The following is an 18,111-nucleotide window of genomic DNA, read 5'->3' on the forward strand; positions in this document are numbered from 1 at the left end:
CACTTGTCCTGTTGCCATAGGCCCTGCTAAAAAGACTGTCCCTGTATTTCTTATAGGCCCTTTTCAGTATTGAAAGGTTACAGCAAAGTCTCCCTGGAGCCTTCTCCACCCCAGGCTAAACAACCCCAACTAACAGCCTTTCTTCACAAGAGAGGTGCTCCACCCCTCTGATGATCATTTTTGTGGCCTCTTCTGGACCTGTTCCAACAGGTCCATGACCTTCTTATGGTGAGGGTCCCAGAACTTAGCACTCCAGGTGGAGTCTTGCCAGAGCAGAGTGGAGGAGGAGAATCACCTCCCTCAACCTGCTTTTCACACTTGTTGCAATGAGAACTAAGGTGGAGCTTTGAAATGAAGAACAGCGACATGGGAGAAGGATGGAGGAATTTTAATGCCATCCACTCTCTAAACAAGAATTAACTGTAGCTTTGAAAGTAGCTAAAATTAAAAGACAGTTCTCACCTTTCTATGCACACATGAGGTGGAAAAAGCCTGGTGAGATTCCTGTACTGATTTCCCAGTGCAGCAGGCAAATATGCATAGTTGAACATGTTAATTTCTTCTAAACCTGGTTAAGTCTCTGAAAACCAGTTTCTTCATACATTCTTACTCCCTGAAGAACAGACTACTGCATGTAGTCTGCAACAGTGCTGCAAAGATTTTTACAAGGAGGGGATTTGGTATTTACATCCACTTTGAAGTTTTCTTTTGTTATGAAGAGCACTATGTACACAGAAACATTCAACATACAGCACTTAATGCACATGATAGTTTATATGAACTGAAGTTGACTGCCTGTATTAAGCATGGTAATAAAGATGAATAAAACCTAAAAAACTGACAGTACAACAAAAAAGTATTGTCCTAGAAAAGTGTTTTGGACTTGACATTGAACTCCCTTGGTTGGGGGAAAGAAAAAAGTTACTCTGCTTTCTCCTTGTTAAGCTGCAGCTTCAAAAAAAGCAATGAGTCCGTCTTGATCACAGCCATCCAGAATCTCCAGGAGAAGAGGAACTTTGGTTTTCACATTGGTGCCTTTAAATTTAAATTTGTCTATGAAGAGATCTGTGATCATACCTGCAAAGGTATAATAACAGGACTTAGTATGGACCTTGTTTCCATGATGAGGTATCTCTATTTTTAACTCTTTATTTATGTACCAACTGTTCTACTTGATGCTGGGTTTAGAGACAAGACTCTTTTTAAACTTTGTGTTTTAAACAATGATTTACTTCTAAAAGAACCCCAAAACACTGTTAAGCCAGCCCAGATTTCAGCCTCTTTTCAAAGTGTGTATTTCTGCCTTAGAATTGCCACATCAGAAACACTAAAAAGAGAGCTGGACAATGAGGGGTCTGCTTCCACTGTATGTACACAGGGTTACTGAAGCTGGTGTCTGGCAGAGATCCTCTGTACTGAAAGCTGTACAGGGACCACTAGAGAAAGTCACAGAATTTTCTTCACTAAATTAGATCATCTTCTGTGAGTCTCTCTTTCCTCCCCATGTGCATTGTTCTGGTTTGGTTTGATTGGTTGATTTTTGTTGTATTTGTTGTTGGTTTTGTTTGTTTGGGATTTTATTGTTGTTATATTTGTCTGTTTTGTTTTCCTTATGTTCTGTAACACTTAACCACTCAGAAGTTAAATCTTTTTTGCCAATATCGACTTCATAACTATTTCAGTCATGTCCAGTGTGCTCTCTAGACATGAAGTTGCATTTAAATAAAAATTTGAATTAATCAACAAACCATAAAGTCTCTCCAGATGAGCAGGCTGTCTCTTGTATTCCTCAAGCAGCTGATCTGCTTCTTCCAAAATGCTGCGGTATTTTGGTAGCAAGAAATCCACATTTCCCTCATGGACTTGCAATTCCTCAAAGATATTTTAAATTGTAACAACAGCAGTTAAGTGTCATAAGAGCATAAAAGTAAAGAGAAATTAAGCTTGCATCTGACAAGAGGAAGTACTTCAGGATCAAAACAATCCCCTTCTAAACTAGCAAGAGTTATTTTCTAAATGACTCATTTTCTGGTCTAAAGAAATGCCAGTTGTTACTTGTCACTTCATGGAATGGCTCAGGATGGAAGAAACCTTAAAGATAATCTACTCCAACCTCCCTGCCATGGGTAGGGATGCCTCTCAACTAGACTCGGCTGCTCAAGGACTCATCCAGTGTGGCCTTGAACACCCACAGGGAGTAGGCATCCACAACCTTCCTGGGCAGCTTATTCCAGCATCTCACCACCCTCATACTGAAGAACTTCTTCCTAAGATCCACACTAACCCTACTCTCCCTCAACTTCCAAACATTCCCCCATTTTCTAATTGTGTCTAGCCAAAGGACAAGTTCCTCTTCAGCCTCCTGTAAGATCCCTTCAAGTATTAGAAGGCAGCTATAAGGCTCCCCACAGGCTCTTCTCTAGGCTGAACAACCCCCGCTCCCTCAGCCTATTCTCATAGAAGAGGTGCCCCAACTCTTGGATCATCTTTGTGGCCCTCTTCTGGACTCACTCCAAGAGCTCTCTATCCTTCTTATGATGGGGACATCAGAATTGGACACAGTATTTGAAGTGGGGTCTCATGAGAGTGAAGGGGAAGAATCACCTCTGTTGTCCTGCTGGCCATACTTCTCTTGATGCAGTCATAGATATGATTCTCAAAATCCTGTATATTCCAGCTCTGAGTATTGCCAGAGCTGCACCGTAGCACAGCCCAGACCTGTCTGACAACATAATCACCCATAAACATTCCTCCACAGGAAACCAGATACTTACTCTCAAAGCATCTATTAAGTGAACCTTCTTGGCCAACAGCTGCTGATACTCTAATTTAGGGTGGATAAGCTTTAAAGTGTGCCTCACAGATTCTTCATTTACATCTAGTAGGAAGTAAAAAGAAAAATCACAAGAAGGAAATGAGTAATATGTATTCCACTGAAAGAACAGAGAATAAAGTCAAGGACAGCAAAACAGAGAAGGAATTTTTACCATATGATATGTTGAGATTGATCTTCCTTTTAGTAGCCTCTTTAGAAAGCACATCTTTTAGGATGGATATTGTAGAAATGTTGTCAGACTTGAAACATCCCTCACCTTTTCTACAAAGGGAGAAAAGCTTTATATGAACAAACTTACCACCACCTATCAACTTTCTACATTAGGAGCAGACAACATGTATGGTAAGCTGGGAACAGGCTGGAATCTGTATAATTACAACACTTAATTTTTCCATACTTGACAGTTCCATTTCAGATGGACACATATCTTCCTTCAGAAAGTTATAAAACTAATTAATATGAGAACAGAGTATTAAATCTTACCACTGAAATAGCATTTGCCTAATCTAAGTTGCAGGAAAAGAAGATTTTGAGATTAATGCTTATCACATTTTTGTTTGCATGAGTATTAAATGCTTTCTAAGTTACTTCTGCTCCTCAATTGAAAAAAAGGAAAGTTAGAAAACAACAGACATTGCACAATATTAATTAGCTATGTTCTTTATTTCTAAAAGCAAGAAAAAAATCTTAAAAATATACCAAGCTTTTCCTCCCTGGCAACTTTGGGTTTTGGACCATCATCAAGAAAAACCCTATTCAGGTTCCAGACTGCATCACTGAGGGATAGTGCTCGCCCCCGGTAATGCCTGACCATCCTTTTAAAGAAGATTCCAGTTCTCTTTAATGGGAGTTTTGATGGGGCTGAGGGTGGAAAGGTGAGCATGAAGTATGTCTGTGAAATGGTGCTTGCAGACTGATCAAGAATGAAATAAAACCAAACCCCCAGCACAGTCACACTGAGCTTTAGTCACTGTATTTTACCTGTATGTACTTTCAAGCTGTGTACCCAGGAAGGTGTTCTGAAAATAGAAGGTGACACTCTCTCCAGCTGGAGTCTTTTCAGGCACTTCAGGCAGGCAAAAGACAACCCAGGAGTGAATTTCAGCAAAACTGAACTGGCCTTTGAGCATCAGTGTATTCATGGGTCTATGACACCAGGAGATTAGAAACAAACAGTTAATAGTTGTGAGGGAGGAGCACTGTCAGTACACTGGTTATCCATATGAAAAGTTTAGTGCTGGTCTCCTTTTAGTCAACACCCTGTAAAAAGTCAGGCATCTTGCTTAGTGCTTACATACTGCATACTGCAGACTACAGCTACCTCTCTGCATTTCAAGACAAAAAGCTTTGCATACATTCAGGTTTTATCTCCTGGCAGGCATGTCAGAACTGGATAAGAAACGAATTGGAAGTTTTTGACATAGTCCACTTCAAGTTGTTAAACCTGAAACTTATGACAAAGGTAAATAACTGACAACACAGCAAACATGACTAAGAGCCTCAGCAGTTTGACATGCTGTAACCACAAACATAACATTTACATCAAGAACAAGGCATAATTTGCACATTAAGTAAAAGCAATTGGTATCATTTCCTCAATCTTTCAGCTTTATTTTGAAGCAAGCAACACTTTGGTGGCAAAGCAAGATGTTAATTGAGACTGGGGGAAAATCATGTAGAAATTGCCTAAAATGCTAACAGACAGGTAAGGGACCAAAGAAGTCTTGGCTCAACTTTACAGTCAAATTAGCTATGGGAAAGAATTACATTAAACGGGTGGAGGGGAGAATGAGGCTGAAAGTGAAAAGACTGTGGCCGCCAACACAGGAGAGTTTCCTTTCTACCACACCCTCAGCTCTAGTAATACATGGGGCCACAGTAAGACCCATGTCAGTAAAATGAAAAATAATCTGAAAACAAAGATGAAGAATGGCAAGGAAAGCAGGAACCCATAAAATCCATCTTTTCTGACAGAAAATCCACAAAATGGAACTACAGGCTCAGAATGGCAGGTTAAGGGTTAGGAATGACATACTCAAGTTTACAGATTAAACATTGTTTCAACTAGATTGTGTTGACTTTTCAAGAGAACAAAGCATAGATTTTTCTTTGCAAATACCTGTCCTGATCAATAGAATGAGTTCTCTGATGAAGAGAAAGTGGTTTAATTTGGTATTGATGAACTTGGCAGGTTTTGGGTTGAATTCTTGGAGTTACATATGCCTGAAGGGTCCCATACTGCCCTTCAATCGATCGAACCTGCAGAAATCAAAGCAGAAAAGGGAAAAGATTAAATGTATGATTATTTGAAAAAAAACTGGCAGATATTAAAAGATGTCAAAGACAGACTGCAGTACTTCAGGAATATGTGGAATATTTAGAGGAGTCTCTTGACTTGATAGGACCACTATTAATAGAGCAGATCAAGAATGTTTTAAAACTAGATTAAGTAGTTCCCTGATGAAGTCCTGCTGTATTAGACAAGTGAAACATTAGGAAACTTACTAACTTACTTTCTGATCAGTTAGAATAAAAAGTCTGTAGCTTGCTTCAAATTCTTCAGTAGCCTCATCTACTTATATGTTTCATTATGGAGAAAATACATTCTGCAGCAGCTGGCAGCAAAGAATAGATCAAAAAACTTAACAGAGTAAAATTAATTTCAAAACCTCTTTGTAACAAAATTCTTCCAGAGCTAGTTTTGGAAAAGTAAGAGGCCAGATTTAAGTTCAAGCCTTAGAACACCCAACAAGCAGGATGCAGACACATTCAAGCATGTGTTCTCCACACCTCCAAGGACTCAGAATGCATCAGCCACTTCTGTGCTGAGATCAGTTACTGACTGTGCTAAGAACTTTACCACTGACACAGAACTGACGAGAAACAGCAGTGTCCCACCTATAGCACCAGTGTATCAATGAAAGTAGGCAGAAAAGCTGCTGAAAAAGCTTTATACAAACAGAAGGGCAGACTGCAGTTCCTGAGTTCCAAGTGCAGATTTGCTTCATAACCTTGATTATGTCATGTCCCCTATTTTATAAAATCTCAGAACTCCAAAAGCAGAGTTGTAAAGGAAGAAAACCACTCCAATGATTTTTAAAAAAGTAAGTAACTCAAGAGCTCTCTTTGGAAATCAAATCACCAAGACTCAAAAAATGCATTGCCTATATAACCACAGAATGCCTGAATTTGCTGCTTCTTTAAAACTCAAATCCAGACTGTGTTCCCTGGTTACTTCCCAGTGTAACTTCCTTCAAACACTTCAAAGGACAAAGAGTGCTAGAGCTTTCCTTCCCATGCCTCCCTGCACTTCAAGTTCCACACCCTGTCTCCACAATCACGTATTTTTCACTGTGATTTTCCCACTGCTTTCACCTTAGAGACACACAAGAAGGACTCCAGGCTTTCCTGTAAGCCTTAGAAATCCAACAGACACATATAACGGAGCACAAGCCCCAGATTAGAAGGTTCTCAGGAAACAAGCAGCAGTAGAAACTGGATTGATCGTTCACTCATTCACTTACTAAGCAGTCAGTGCAGCCACGGATCTCTCTGTTGCTAAGCAGACATCTACATAACCATTAATTTATTATGGAAAACACATGGAAGCATTTTACCTTAAGTTCCAGTCTTGTAGTATTTGCTTGGCATCGGTAGGTGGCAAGAAGAAAGTTGCTATTTGGCTGTAAACAGCAAAAATTCAGAAAAATAAGACAAAACATGTCTGGATTCACCAAGTCATTCTGTTGCTCTGCTGTAACTGCAGACATGTACAGGAAAATGTTTTCTATTTATGTACAGCTGGTTTTAAAAAGTTAAACACAAAAAGGTAATGTTTGGCTCCCTTGAGTATTCCAATTCATTTTAATGATGGTAGAATTAAAGAAAAAAAAAATAATTCTCTATATAAGAAGCAATCAACTGAAGCCTCTTACACCTTTTCATACCACCATAAAAGTTAGATAGCTATTTTTTGTCTGAAGAATGCATCTGTCAGCCTGCCCCACGCATCTGCAATGTTAGTCCAACATCCAAAATCTAAACATCAGTAAGAAAACACACCAAGAAAAAGCCAAATTAATCCTCATGAATGACAAGAATCTTATAATAAAAAATTGATTTCTGAAAGCTCCAGGGTAGAACAATCCTGTGCAAATTGAGTTCTTAAGATACTCAGAGAACTGTTAGAAGGAAAAAGAATTCACAGAAGATTTTCATAATGCTGAAGTAGTTCTGGATTCCCCCTCTGGCCCTAAGCACCATTAGAAATTCCATAAATATTTAATTTAATAATGATTACCTTTTAAAATGCACTTAAACACATGAATTCCCACACAGCAGATTCTTCATGTTCTAAAGTAAGAAATATGTTCCTCACCTAAATTAGTCTGAAGTAAATACACGATACTGGTAAAACCCAGAAGAGAGCAATGCTGAGAGCAGTGCCTTTCACATTCCTGGTCAGGCAGGAAAAAGCAAGAGAGCTGTCACCCCTGGAGCCTTTTGCACATTTTTAGCTTTGCCTTATGTCAGGCCCTGTCACTAACTTGTAATTCTGCAGTAGCTCTAATGAAGCTGAGCTCTCCAAAATGACCAAATGAATACATTTAAAAGAATGAATATAAAAATCCAAACTCTGGTTTTAATATATAGTATTAAGAGCTTCCATCATGTGATCTCTATAAATATCACCTCTTTTCTTTCCCTTACCTCAGAGTCACAGCTGCTAAAACTGACAACAGCAGAATTTTTATCCACATCCAGCAAGTCTACTGGGACATCACTCTGCAGAACATCAGAGGAAGGAAAAATAAAGAGCTTAAGTTCCTGAATAGCTTCTAGTGTATTTATTTTCTAACTGTCATCAATTATTTTAGTAAAGGAGAGGCTGTGATTGCTACATCCAAGAGGTAAAAGCCTAACAGACACAGTTTACTACTTAATCTCAGAGTAACATGATGATCTTTCTCTTATTCTCTCATGGAATCCTGAACTCTTGTGTAGCTGCCTTACAGCAAGTATAAGCTGTGTAACTGCATTTCAGACATGAAAGTGTATTTCATTCATCTCCATGGAGTGTATTAACAATTGAAGTGTTTCCTTCTTTTAATAGGGGGATTACAGTATTCATTCAGGAAACCAAGGATCAGATTACATGACTACTGATCCTTTTACTTATTATCTAGAGGTGTCTTCACTCGAATTAAATCTAACACTGGTTTAAAAATGCGGTTAAAGGGTATTGCAAAGGGTACTGCTCTAGAACTTCACTAACGTGTCAAGAAATGTTGACAAATAAACAACATACCACCTAAACCAATATTTTATAAGTTTTACTGTTTTCTCAGAGCAGAGAATACCAGATACTGCTTTACAGATCTTTAAAGAAGAAGTATAATTTCTGAAGGCTACATTAAATTCAGGACTAGATTAAATAATTTCTTTATTCCTCACTTAGCCACAGAAACAGCCAATACTATAAAGCTGCATATTAGCTGTAGCTTAGCACTGCTCTAGTAACATCCTTACTAAAAAAGATTTCTATTAAAAGGTGAAAAAGAAAATCCTACAACTGATAACTGCTGCTGAAATAAGGCAGAACATGCAAAAGCAAACCCTGAAGTTACGTCGAAACCTGCTAGTACAGCAGGCATTTTGGTCTCTTTTGGTGGTGTGCTGTTGCTCTGTTCAACACAAGTTTGTCGTGTTTGTTCCCTAACAAGCATTTACTCCAACACTTCAATTCTCTCTTAGAGCTAGTCAGACATTTGAAATCCCTTACATTTAAGGTACCTCACCTTTTTAAACCAGAAAGTGTCTGAATATTTTATTTCCACGCCAAGTGAGCCAACAAGAAAAAAAGCCATACTCACCTGTACCAGGACATTGTCTATAGCTGTCTGCACCTCCAAGATGAGGCTGTAGCTGGCATCATCCTTATTTAATGTAAATTTATCATTTACACTAAATGCAGGTACAGATAAAACAGCAGTACTGGATTGAGAAGACTGCTGGTATTTTTCACGTTCCTGATGTACTTTCATCTGTAAGTGTTCCAATTCACTCCTAGAAAAAGGAAACCACATAGAATGTCTGAAAAAAAACCAAACCCAAAACCCACAAACTACACAAGCCACCCTAGAATCATTGCAAGGTAATCATGATTATCTTCTGTCCACAATTTTCCAACCAGAAGTAGACTAGTGACTTTCCTTCCACAATGATGGCAAAGACCAAATATAAACTACGTCACATGAAAAATGTACATTTCACTACCTTGACAAAAGAGATTTCTAGGAGTCACAGGAAAGGACACCTGTTTTCTTCAAGAGTACTCTGCATTCTGAACTAGATGCTAGTCACGAGCTTCCTCCCATCATTTAAAAGCTATAAAGCAGCATGGAAGGAGGGAATTTTATGTGAGAAAGAAGTCATCACAACATCACCACGCGAAAGGAAGATAAAAAGAGACACTGAGGTGAGTCTGCTATTAATTTCTATTTTGAAAAGGTCTGATTTTACTTCTAGATACATTAATGACACAGAAAATCCAGTGAGATGGGAAGAAGAGATGATATCTCAGCTTTTAACATTCCAATTCTTCCATTTAAAGTTCTTCCTAGTACAATTACCTTAAGGATGAAATCTTGCTCTGCATTTCTTGACTTAATTTTAGTTCTTCACCTGATCCACCTTCTCTATGGACAGGTTCTGTAGTCAGTCCTGTCAGCCAGCCTAAACCAATATATGAAGTTTATATTCTTTATAAGCTATAAAGAAAAGTCTATACTCAGCTTTTGTATGAGTGGAGTAATCTTTGTTCCTGATATTGGGTAGAGAGAATCAAGACTTCAATTTAATCCTTTCTTTGGAGGATTAATCTAGACACTGAGCATGATTTTTTAGGAGTTTCATTCTTAATTTACAGATTGATAACATTATTTATCCTTTTTCATTAAGTATTTTGAGCAATAAATCCTCTGTAGCAGCTTTTAACTGGGCACTTCAATTTTCTCCCATGTCAAACAAAACCTTGAATAATTGGCAGCATTATAGCTGAATACAAAACAAAGCTGTGCCATGGGTTTATACGAAACTGTCTGCTGCACAGTGTGCTTTCAGATTGAATGCTGCCAGTTGAAGTGAAAAATAATACAGAGAAAATAATCTTTTTGTTTCCTTAATTACATTTAGTTATAAAAGTAAATAGTCATTGATTATAGCTTGTCTATACAGAGGTTTGAATGGGGGTTTACTGCTCTAGCTACCTCATCTAATGCATACAAACAAGACAGACAGCATTATTAAAAAACAGACCATAAAAGCTGACCTGTCCATAATCTTTCACATACCTTCACTATCCATTTCAAGTACCAACAAAGCCCAGTAAAGGACCATGAACTTAAAAAATCCACCACAGTCCTATGCTGCTAGCCTTCAAACGTAGCTTTTACTGCTCTAAGCACTACTTTTCCTCATGTGCCAAAATTTCCCCAACTCAGTCTACTGCACATCCTGCCAGAGATCATCTTTGAAAATCCACAGGTGAACATGGGCTTGTACTTTTTTCTTTCTTTTATGATTCATGGATCTTTACAAGACTTGGCCCACAGTACTGTTGCAGCCTGTTGTAACAAAACAATTAATGTGAGAGGAGCTAGAACAGTCTTTTAAAGTCATTCAAAGACTGCTTAAAGAGGCACTTGAGCACCATTACTTCTCAATGACTGACTGAGAATTGAATCCTGCCAAAACAGATGATTCTGAATACAAGAGGTTTCAGTAGTCTAAATTTTTAGCACTGAGGATAAGCGAACATAGAGAATTAGCAATGTTTTAGACCGCAGCAGTTGCCGTATGCAGCATGTTTACCGCGGCCTCATGAACGTCAGGCCCACAGCTCGAATCCTACCGCGGGGCTGCTGCAACACCTCACACAATGAACTTTTATTTTCTGTTAAAAGCAAAATCAATACCATTTAAAGCCCTGTGGAGCTGAAAAGAAAGGAGATGACATAAAAGTTGAGAATCAATATATGTAATTAAAAAACCATGATAAATAGTCCCCTTGGACATAGTCATGGTTTCATCAGGCAGCAGTCTACACCAGAGACAAATCAACTGTGGTGTTACAAAGCAGAACACATTGTGAGCATCTTAAAATTAAAACCACAGTTTAAATATAGAAAACATTATTTGAAGTATAAATATTAAATTAGAAGTGACCTTTTCCATAAAACATCATCCCAGTTCCAATCAACAAGAGATGTGAGATGCACTAACATGTCAGCCTGCTTCATTTTTACCGCATCACAATATAAGACACTTATCAAGTCAGTGATACAAAGCTTACCTGAGTATGTGGATGCTAAAATTTCATCATACCCATCTTTTCCAACACAGCCACCCTGGACTGATGCAATGCTCTCTGATAAGGCCTTCAAATAAAAACATTCAAGCAAAGGGAAATATCGTTGTACTCATTTTAGAAATTTGAGAGGTTTTGGGGAGGTTTTAAGTCTTGTGCTGCTCCTTTTATCTGCATCATAAAATACCTACAGAGACCCGCAATACCTAGATCTACAAAAGACTAAGCTAGCTGACGACTATCTCAGCTAAATCAGGGTGTTTTAGATGCATTCTTACTCTAGTCTGCATAACAAAGACATTAAAAATCAATTTAAAACAAGGCACTGATGGACAATATTTTTCCAACAGGAATTCCCAATGTGAGGGAAGGCTGCAATAATCACTGTGGATCAAATCTACTCCTTTAAACAATTAATAACTGAAAGTAAAAGCCTGACATCTTGCATTTATTATTTGACATGTAAAAGAGAGTGCACACAACATGGGGTTGCCTTTTCACTGAGAGAAGCACTGTACTAGGTTTTACTGAGGAGAAACTTCAGTAGCCAACAGTCAGAACTTCAACATACCCACTACACTGTTTTAATTGTTGCTCCATTTTCACTTCCTTGTACTTAAATATAAGAACATTGCTTCAAAGCTCATATTGTCAACATTAGAGCTCATCAAATTAAAAATAAACCCACATTTAGGGGTCATGATCTTATAAACACTTTAAAGTTTTGAAATATTGCTCTTCAAAAATCAAACATTCATTTCTCCCAGCAAACAAGAGTACAATGAATGTGGGCTTACATGATCATATCGAAGGGCAGGGTCATCTGCACTCTCAAAGTTATAGATTTCTAGCATTCCATCATCTCTTCCAACGAGTAATTCTTTAACTCCATCTCCCAGAATGTCAAAACTATCAATACATAAGATACCTAATGCAAAAGAACACAAGCTGTTTACTTCATCTTTATTCATGTATGCCACAGGCTGCATTCAGTGACATAGAAAGAAATTCTTGGTCAGCTTTTGAGGCTCTCTTAATGGTATTTCAGGATGAGTCCAGCAGAGGGCTGAAGTCTCTCACCTCTGCCTGAGGTTCACGATTGCACAGTGGATTTTACAGCAAACAACTCTAAACCAGACCAGTTCCCTCCGTGGAAAGCACTCGACAGAGACTCCTTGTAGCATGCTTGTGAGGGGTTTAACCCTCCCTCCCCAAACTGTCTGTCCACACTTCTGTAACTGTGCCAGCTGAAGCAGCAAGAACTCTCTGTTTCCTATAGTTGACTTAAATCTACTGGTAAACAGACTATTAGGAATTCTGGGTTAGCTGTGAAGGACTTACTTCAAGTAATCACACGTGAATCAACACTGCTTTACAAATGCTACTTTAAAAACACCCTACAAATAAGAATACCCCAAAGTACTGAAAATAATATGAGCAAAGCAAGGCAAACTGATTAGAGCTGCTTATAAGAAAATCAAAAGAATGAAAGAGAGCTTACTCAATATATTAACATCATACACTGAGTTTATTACAATATGGCTCCAAAGTAACTATGAGTAAGATTTTCTGATTATTACATTATAATAAAGCCTCAGATATGCTGGAGAGCTAAAGAGTAAACAACTGAGACACCTACCTCCTCTCTTTTTTTCATTTCCAATTTCCCACTTAGGTATAGGCTTTGCACCAGTAATCTGGATAAGTCCCAGTTTACCATCAGAAGTTCCATACACAACTTCCTCTCCAGAATCACCTAAACACATAAACTGAATTTAGGATTGCTAAAGCCAAGCACACCAATTTGAATGCATTGTGTAGTCACCCTCTACATCCTGAGGGATAAAGAAAATCCCAATATTAGTGTTGTGCAACAGAACTGTCAGGCTTTGAAATAAAAAACCAAATAGATGAAACACCTCATCAGGAGACCTGCTCTAACAATTTCTTTATGGCTATCACTTTTCTCTGTATGAGTGCTCCCCTGCACTGTAGTTCTACCTAAAATCCAGTATCTGAAATTTCAGCAAAGATAGGCTATGAAATTGTCTTTACAGAAGAGAAACAAAAGAGACTTATTCAGAATATGCAGACAATTGTGAATGTTGTGCCCAAGACTTAAGCACATAAGAACTGCTTTTCCAAATCAGCTCTGAATGCTGCTGTCACACAACCTAACTGAAACTAAATTAAGCATCAGATCAACACACTAAAGCGATTTCTATTAGGTTACAACAGATTAGCAAGAGGGATGATCAAACTATTTTAGGATTGATCCTTCCACAGACTTAGTTTATGTGAGCTCTACTCAATACTCACTTGAACATGTCCAGAGAAGGGCAAAGAGGCTGGTAAGAGGCCTCGAGCAGAAGCTCTATGAGGAGAGGCTGAGGGAGCTGGGATTGTTTAGCCTGGAGAAGAGGAGGCTCAGGGGTGACCTCATTGCCCTCTACAACTACCTGAGGGGTGGTTGTGGCCGGGAAGGGGTTGGTCTCTTCTCCCAGGCAAGCAGCACCAGAACAAGAGGACAAAGTCTCAAGCTGAGCCAGGGGAAGTTTAGGCTCGAGGTGAGGAGAAAGTTCTTCACTGAGAGAGTTGTTAGCCATTGGAATGTGCTGCCCAGGGAGGTGGTGGAGTCCCCATCCCTGGAGGTGTTCAAGAGGGGACTGGACGTGGCACTTGGTGCCATGGTTTAGTCATGAGGTCTGTGGTGACAGGTTGAACTTGATGATCTTTGAGGTCTCTTCCAACCTTGGTGATTCTGTGATTCTGTGTAATATTCTCATCCATCCATGGAGGGATGCAGCTAGAAATTCTAGTTATGGAAATCCATGTGCAAAAGAAACCCAAACCCAGAACTTTGACATGGCCCCCAAAGGTCCCACATGTAATTACACAGTGAGGCCACCTTGTATCTAACTGAGGCTTTCAATTAAATGTGAATATAATTTAGAACTGTCTAAACCAGTCATATGCCTGTAGATATATTCATCGAAGAAATGATTCTGCATAGTCAGCTTGATGCAGCATTTTTAACAGTAGCTTAAAAGTCAAGACAAAATATCATTAACAAATACAAGTAATACATTTTAACAATACACTAAACCAACATTTAGTTATGTGTATATTAAAAATCTTGTTACCCCCATTTCCATTGTTCAGTGCAAGAACAGTAGGCGGTCCAGGAACTTCTACTTCATAGAGTAAATCAGATCCCTGAAGACAAAGAGAACTGTCTTGAATGAGTTGTTTGGGTTTTCTAAAAACAAACACAAATAACCCCCCCCAAACACCTCCAAAATACCAACCACAAACCAAACCCCCACAAGCATAAGGACAAAACTATAATGGATAATAAAGGATATGCTTCATTAATACAAACTCCTGCTACCTACAGGAGAACCATCTGTAAGCCAAAAGAGGGTGAAGTTTATATAACTAAAATATAGGACTCTTGAAATGAGTTATTATTAAAAAGAAACCTGTATATTTGTCAGGAAAATAAATCTGTTACACCACTTAACAGTGCTCAGACTTGTTGCAACAGTAATTTGTGAGAGCAAGAATTTCCAAACTGAGGAAGACCTACACATTTAATTCCCTTACTGGTTCAAAGGGACCAATTTGTTATCTACATCCACCCATGAATTCCGAAGCCTGTTTATGGTGGTTATATTAAACCTCATTTTTCAGGTTTATAATAATGATTTTTCTTTAAAAATAAATGTACCAGCATTACAGACAGTAACCACCAAGTAAGATAGAATATGCTTATCCTTATGGTATTTAAGCCACACTGATAGGCTGATTCCTTTAAGAGTCAGCCCAGTTCTGTGGCCTCAATAGTATAAAACAAACAAGGAAGTATTTTAACCTGTAAAACTCTGAGGACTCTATCCTGGCATGCAAGGACTGGTGTAATGCAGTTCACTTTATCCACAGGAAGGCAGAGAACATCATTGATTTTATCTCCTGATAGGTAGTAGTGCTGATCTTTGCAGTCACAGTAATGGTTATAGATGTAACTTGCACAGAGAAAGAGATCTGCTCCTGAAATATGCCTGAGAAAGAGAAAACACTTCCTGCAGCACTTTTCCAAGATAGCTGCAGTGATAACCTTTTAGCCCCAGTAGATTCATGCAGTAGCACTTGCAGAATCAAAGTACTTAAGTGTTACCTGCAAGCACACAATATGGTAAAACATTTTTTCATAAACTCATGAACTAACAATCTGCTATGGCTATGATAAAATGCAGAATCTCACACATACATTGCCTTGATGCTTTCAGTAAGGTTAGTTTCGAATGTAAGAAACTGCTTCCCTCTCTTTGTGAAACCTCTAACTTCTGATCCTGTAGCCACAAAAATTTTCTCTTGTGGTGTATTAAGAGCTCCTCCCAGCTCCAATCTTGCAATTTTTTTGCCTGGCAGTGTCTTGAACACCGGCTGTAAATAAAAGAGGAATTTTGATCAGCACACTGTCATAGTTCAGATAATATAGAATATAGAATATAAAATATAGAATAAACCAGGTTGGAAGAGACCAAGATCATCACGTCCAACCCTTCAACCAATCCAACCCACCTAAACAACTAACCCATGGCACCAAGCACCCCATCAAGTCTCCTCCTGAAAACCTCCAATGGCAGCGGCTCCACCACCTCCCCAGGCAGCCCATTCCAATGGGCAATCACTCTCTGTGTATAGAACTTCTTCCTAACATCCAACCTAAACCTCCCCTGGCGCAGCCTGAGACTGAGTCCCCTTGTTCTGGTACTGGCTGCCTGGGAGAAGAGACCATCATCAGCCTGTCTACAACCTCCCTTCAGGTAGTTGTAGAGAGTAATTAGGTTACCCCTAAGTCTTCTCCTCTCCAGGCTAAGCAATCCCAGCTCCCTCAGTCTTTCCTCATAGAGCTTGTGTTCCAAACCCCTCACCAACTTCGTTGCCCTTCTCTGGACTCATTCTAGCAAGTCAACATAAAGGAGAATACATTTACTTTACAATTTCTGGCAAAGCTAAAACACTATGGATTAAAAGCAAACGAAAATAACCTGTACATTTCAGAATCACAGTGCAATCAAGCATTTTTCTACAGCCAATAAATACAAAAAGCTATAACACATTTACAGTTTATTATTTCAGTGGTATTCAACCCAACATCACAGCTAGATAAACACCTTCCACAAGTATCTTCTTTCCCATCTCAAACAGCCTTTCAAAGTTCATTAGGAAGAGTATTTTAAAAGTGAAGTTGTAAATAAAGCATTTCTGCTTACCACAGCTTCCCCTTTTTTTATGCCAAAACACGTAACAACTCCATCCTGATCGCCAACGACCACCTTCAAAAGTACAACACTTTGTTATTTTTCTGTTACACGCACAGATCATTTCAAAACAACACTTCTGCTGTACTATTTATATTTTCCTGTATTTAAGGACTTTAAATTCTACAGCACTTAATCTATGGAGCTGAAAGGGACCTCAAAGATAATCTAGTCCAATTCCCCTGCAGCAAGCAGGAACATCTTCAACTAGATAGGTTGCTCAGAGCCCTGTCCAAACCGGTCTTGAATGTTTCCATAGATGGGATATCTACCACTTCTCTGAGCAACATGTGCCAATGTTTAACTATCCTCATTGCCAAAAATTTCTTCCAAACATCTAATCTAAATCTATCCTCTTTCAGTTTAAAGCCATTACCTCTTGTTCTATCACCACAAGCCCTTATTCTAAGTCTGGCCTTCTTACAGACCCCCTTAAAATAGTGGAAGGATGCTCTAAGGTCTCTTGGAGCTTTCTCTTCTCCAGGCTGAACAAAGTCAACTCTCAGCCTGTCCCAACAGGGCAGATGGTCCATATTAAGCATCAGCAAACCAGAAATTGATAAGCATCCAATCTTTGGGGTTTCAACAATACGTTTAGCTTTAAAACAATCGTTAGAGCTTTATTTTCTATTTTTTCCAAAAGTTTCCCAATAAAGTTCAAGACTTTGGTTCCAAAGTTTTTTCCCTCTGAGGTGCTAACTAAAGAAACTGAAGAGCTGATTAATGACGTTGCCATCACAATACAGTCCTCAGCCACAAAGTGACTCGGCCGGAGCCAGCAGAAGCCACCACCTTCTGGGTCGCCTTTCGCCCCGAGGCTGGAAGAAGCCTCATCGTCTTCTGCGCTGTCACTCCCACCTGTGGGAAGACACACTCGTGAGCCGGACACGTTCCGGCGCCGTAGCCCAACCCCAGCATCAGCGGAGCCAAGGCTGAGGGGAGGCGCGACGGGATGCTTCCCGGGAAGTGTCCTGGCCCTACTGAGGCGGTTCTGGAGCCGCGCGCACCCGCCGGCCGCGGGGAACGAAGCGAGAAGCCTGACAGCCCCGGTCCCACCGGGAAGCGCTTCACCCGCCGCCGAAAGTACCAAGACCCTCCTCGCCGGCACCGCCGCCCGCTCGCAAGGCTGCCAAGAAAGCTCCCCCTCACGGCCCCGCGGCCCCCGGCCGCTCCCACTAGCCCAGGCCGCTCGCCGCCGGTCCGGCCCGCTCCCCTGAGGTAAAAGCTCGGCGGTGCGGCACGGAACCCGGCCCACCTGCAGGTAGTCCACGCGGGCCAGGCTCAGCTCCATTGCGGCAGCAGGAAGCAGACCCGGGCCGAGGCCGCTGTCCCGGCTCCCACACAGCTCCCGTTACCGAGGTAACCTCCGCGGGCGACCGGCATCGCCCGCCGCCGGCTTCCTATTTGCTAGGCCTGACGGGGAGGGAGCGGGGCACGGCCAGGCGCGCGCTGCCATTGGACAGCGTCCTAGAGCGGGCGGGCCCCCTGAGGCCGCTGGGGGAGCCATTGGCCGCCCGTAGGCCCCGGCCTACTGCCCCGGAGAGCCTGAGGTGCCTCCCTGCTGCGGCACGGCTCAGGCC

The 18,111-nt window shown here is 40.3% G+C and overlaps 1 protein-coding gene across 1 annotated transcript; it reads right to left on the reverse strand.

The window, feature by feature from the left end:
• Positions 1 to 755: 755 nt before the first annotated feature.
• BBS7 (Bardet-Biedl syndrome 7) lies at positions 756 to 17,926 on the reverse strand. The gene is made up of 19 exons (XM_068153963.1): positions 17,787 to 17,926; positions 17,324 to 17,389; positions 16,484 to 16,546; positions 15,475 to 15,650; positions 15,079 to 15,265; positions 14,348 to 14,420; positions 12,844 to 12,960; positions 12,002 to 12,132; positions 11,190 to 11,274; positions 9,469 to 9,571; positions 8,710 to 8,902; positions 7,547 to 7,621; positions 6,454 to 6,519; positions 4,956 to 5,095; positions 3,818 to 3,982; positions 2,988 to 3,097; positions 2,775 to 2,878; positions 1,749 to 1,872; positions 756 to 1,077 (listed from the first exon to the last, which is right to left on the reverse strand). Exons 1-19 carry the CDS (start codon positions 17,820 to 17,822, stop codon positions 941 to 943), a joined length of 2,151 nt encoding a protein of 716 aa, XP_068010064.1. The 5' UTR covers positions 17,823 to 17,926; the 3' UTR covers positions 756 to 940.
• Positions 17,927 to 18,111: the final 185 nt, after the last annotated feature.

Source organism: Melanerpes formicivorus, unplaced genomic scaffold, assembly GCF_026170545.1.
Source record: "Melanerpes formicivorus ecotype bairdi unplaced genomic scaffold, bMelFor1.0.p_v2 SCAF_27, whole genome shotgun sequence".
Taxonomy (NCBI): domain Eukaryota; kingdom Metazoa; phylum Chordata; class Aves; order Piciformes; family Picidae; genus Melanerpes; species Melanerpes formicivorus.

Bases quoted from the DNA above. Each gene is read 5' to 3' on its own strand.
- BBS7 (XM_068153963.1), bottom strand. From the start codon at position 17,822: ATGGAGCTGAGCCTGGCCCGCGTGGACTACCTGCAG. The intron at 17,390-17,786 runs GTGGGCCGGGTT...GTCTTCCCACAG, and splicing joins CCCGCGTGGACTACCTGCAG to GTGGGAGTGACAGCGCAGAA. The intron at 15,651-16,483 runs GTAAGCAGAAAT...TTTTATTTACAG, and splicing joins TAAAAAAAGGGGAAGCTGTG to CCGGTGTTCAAGACACTGCC.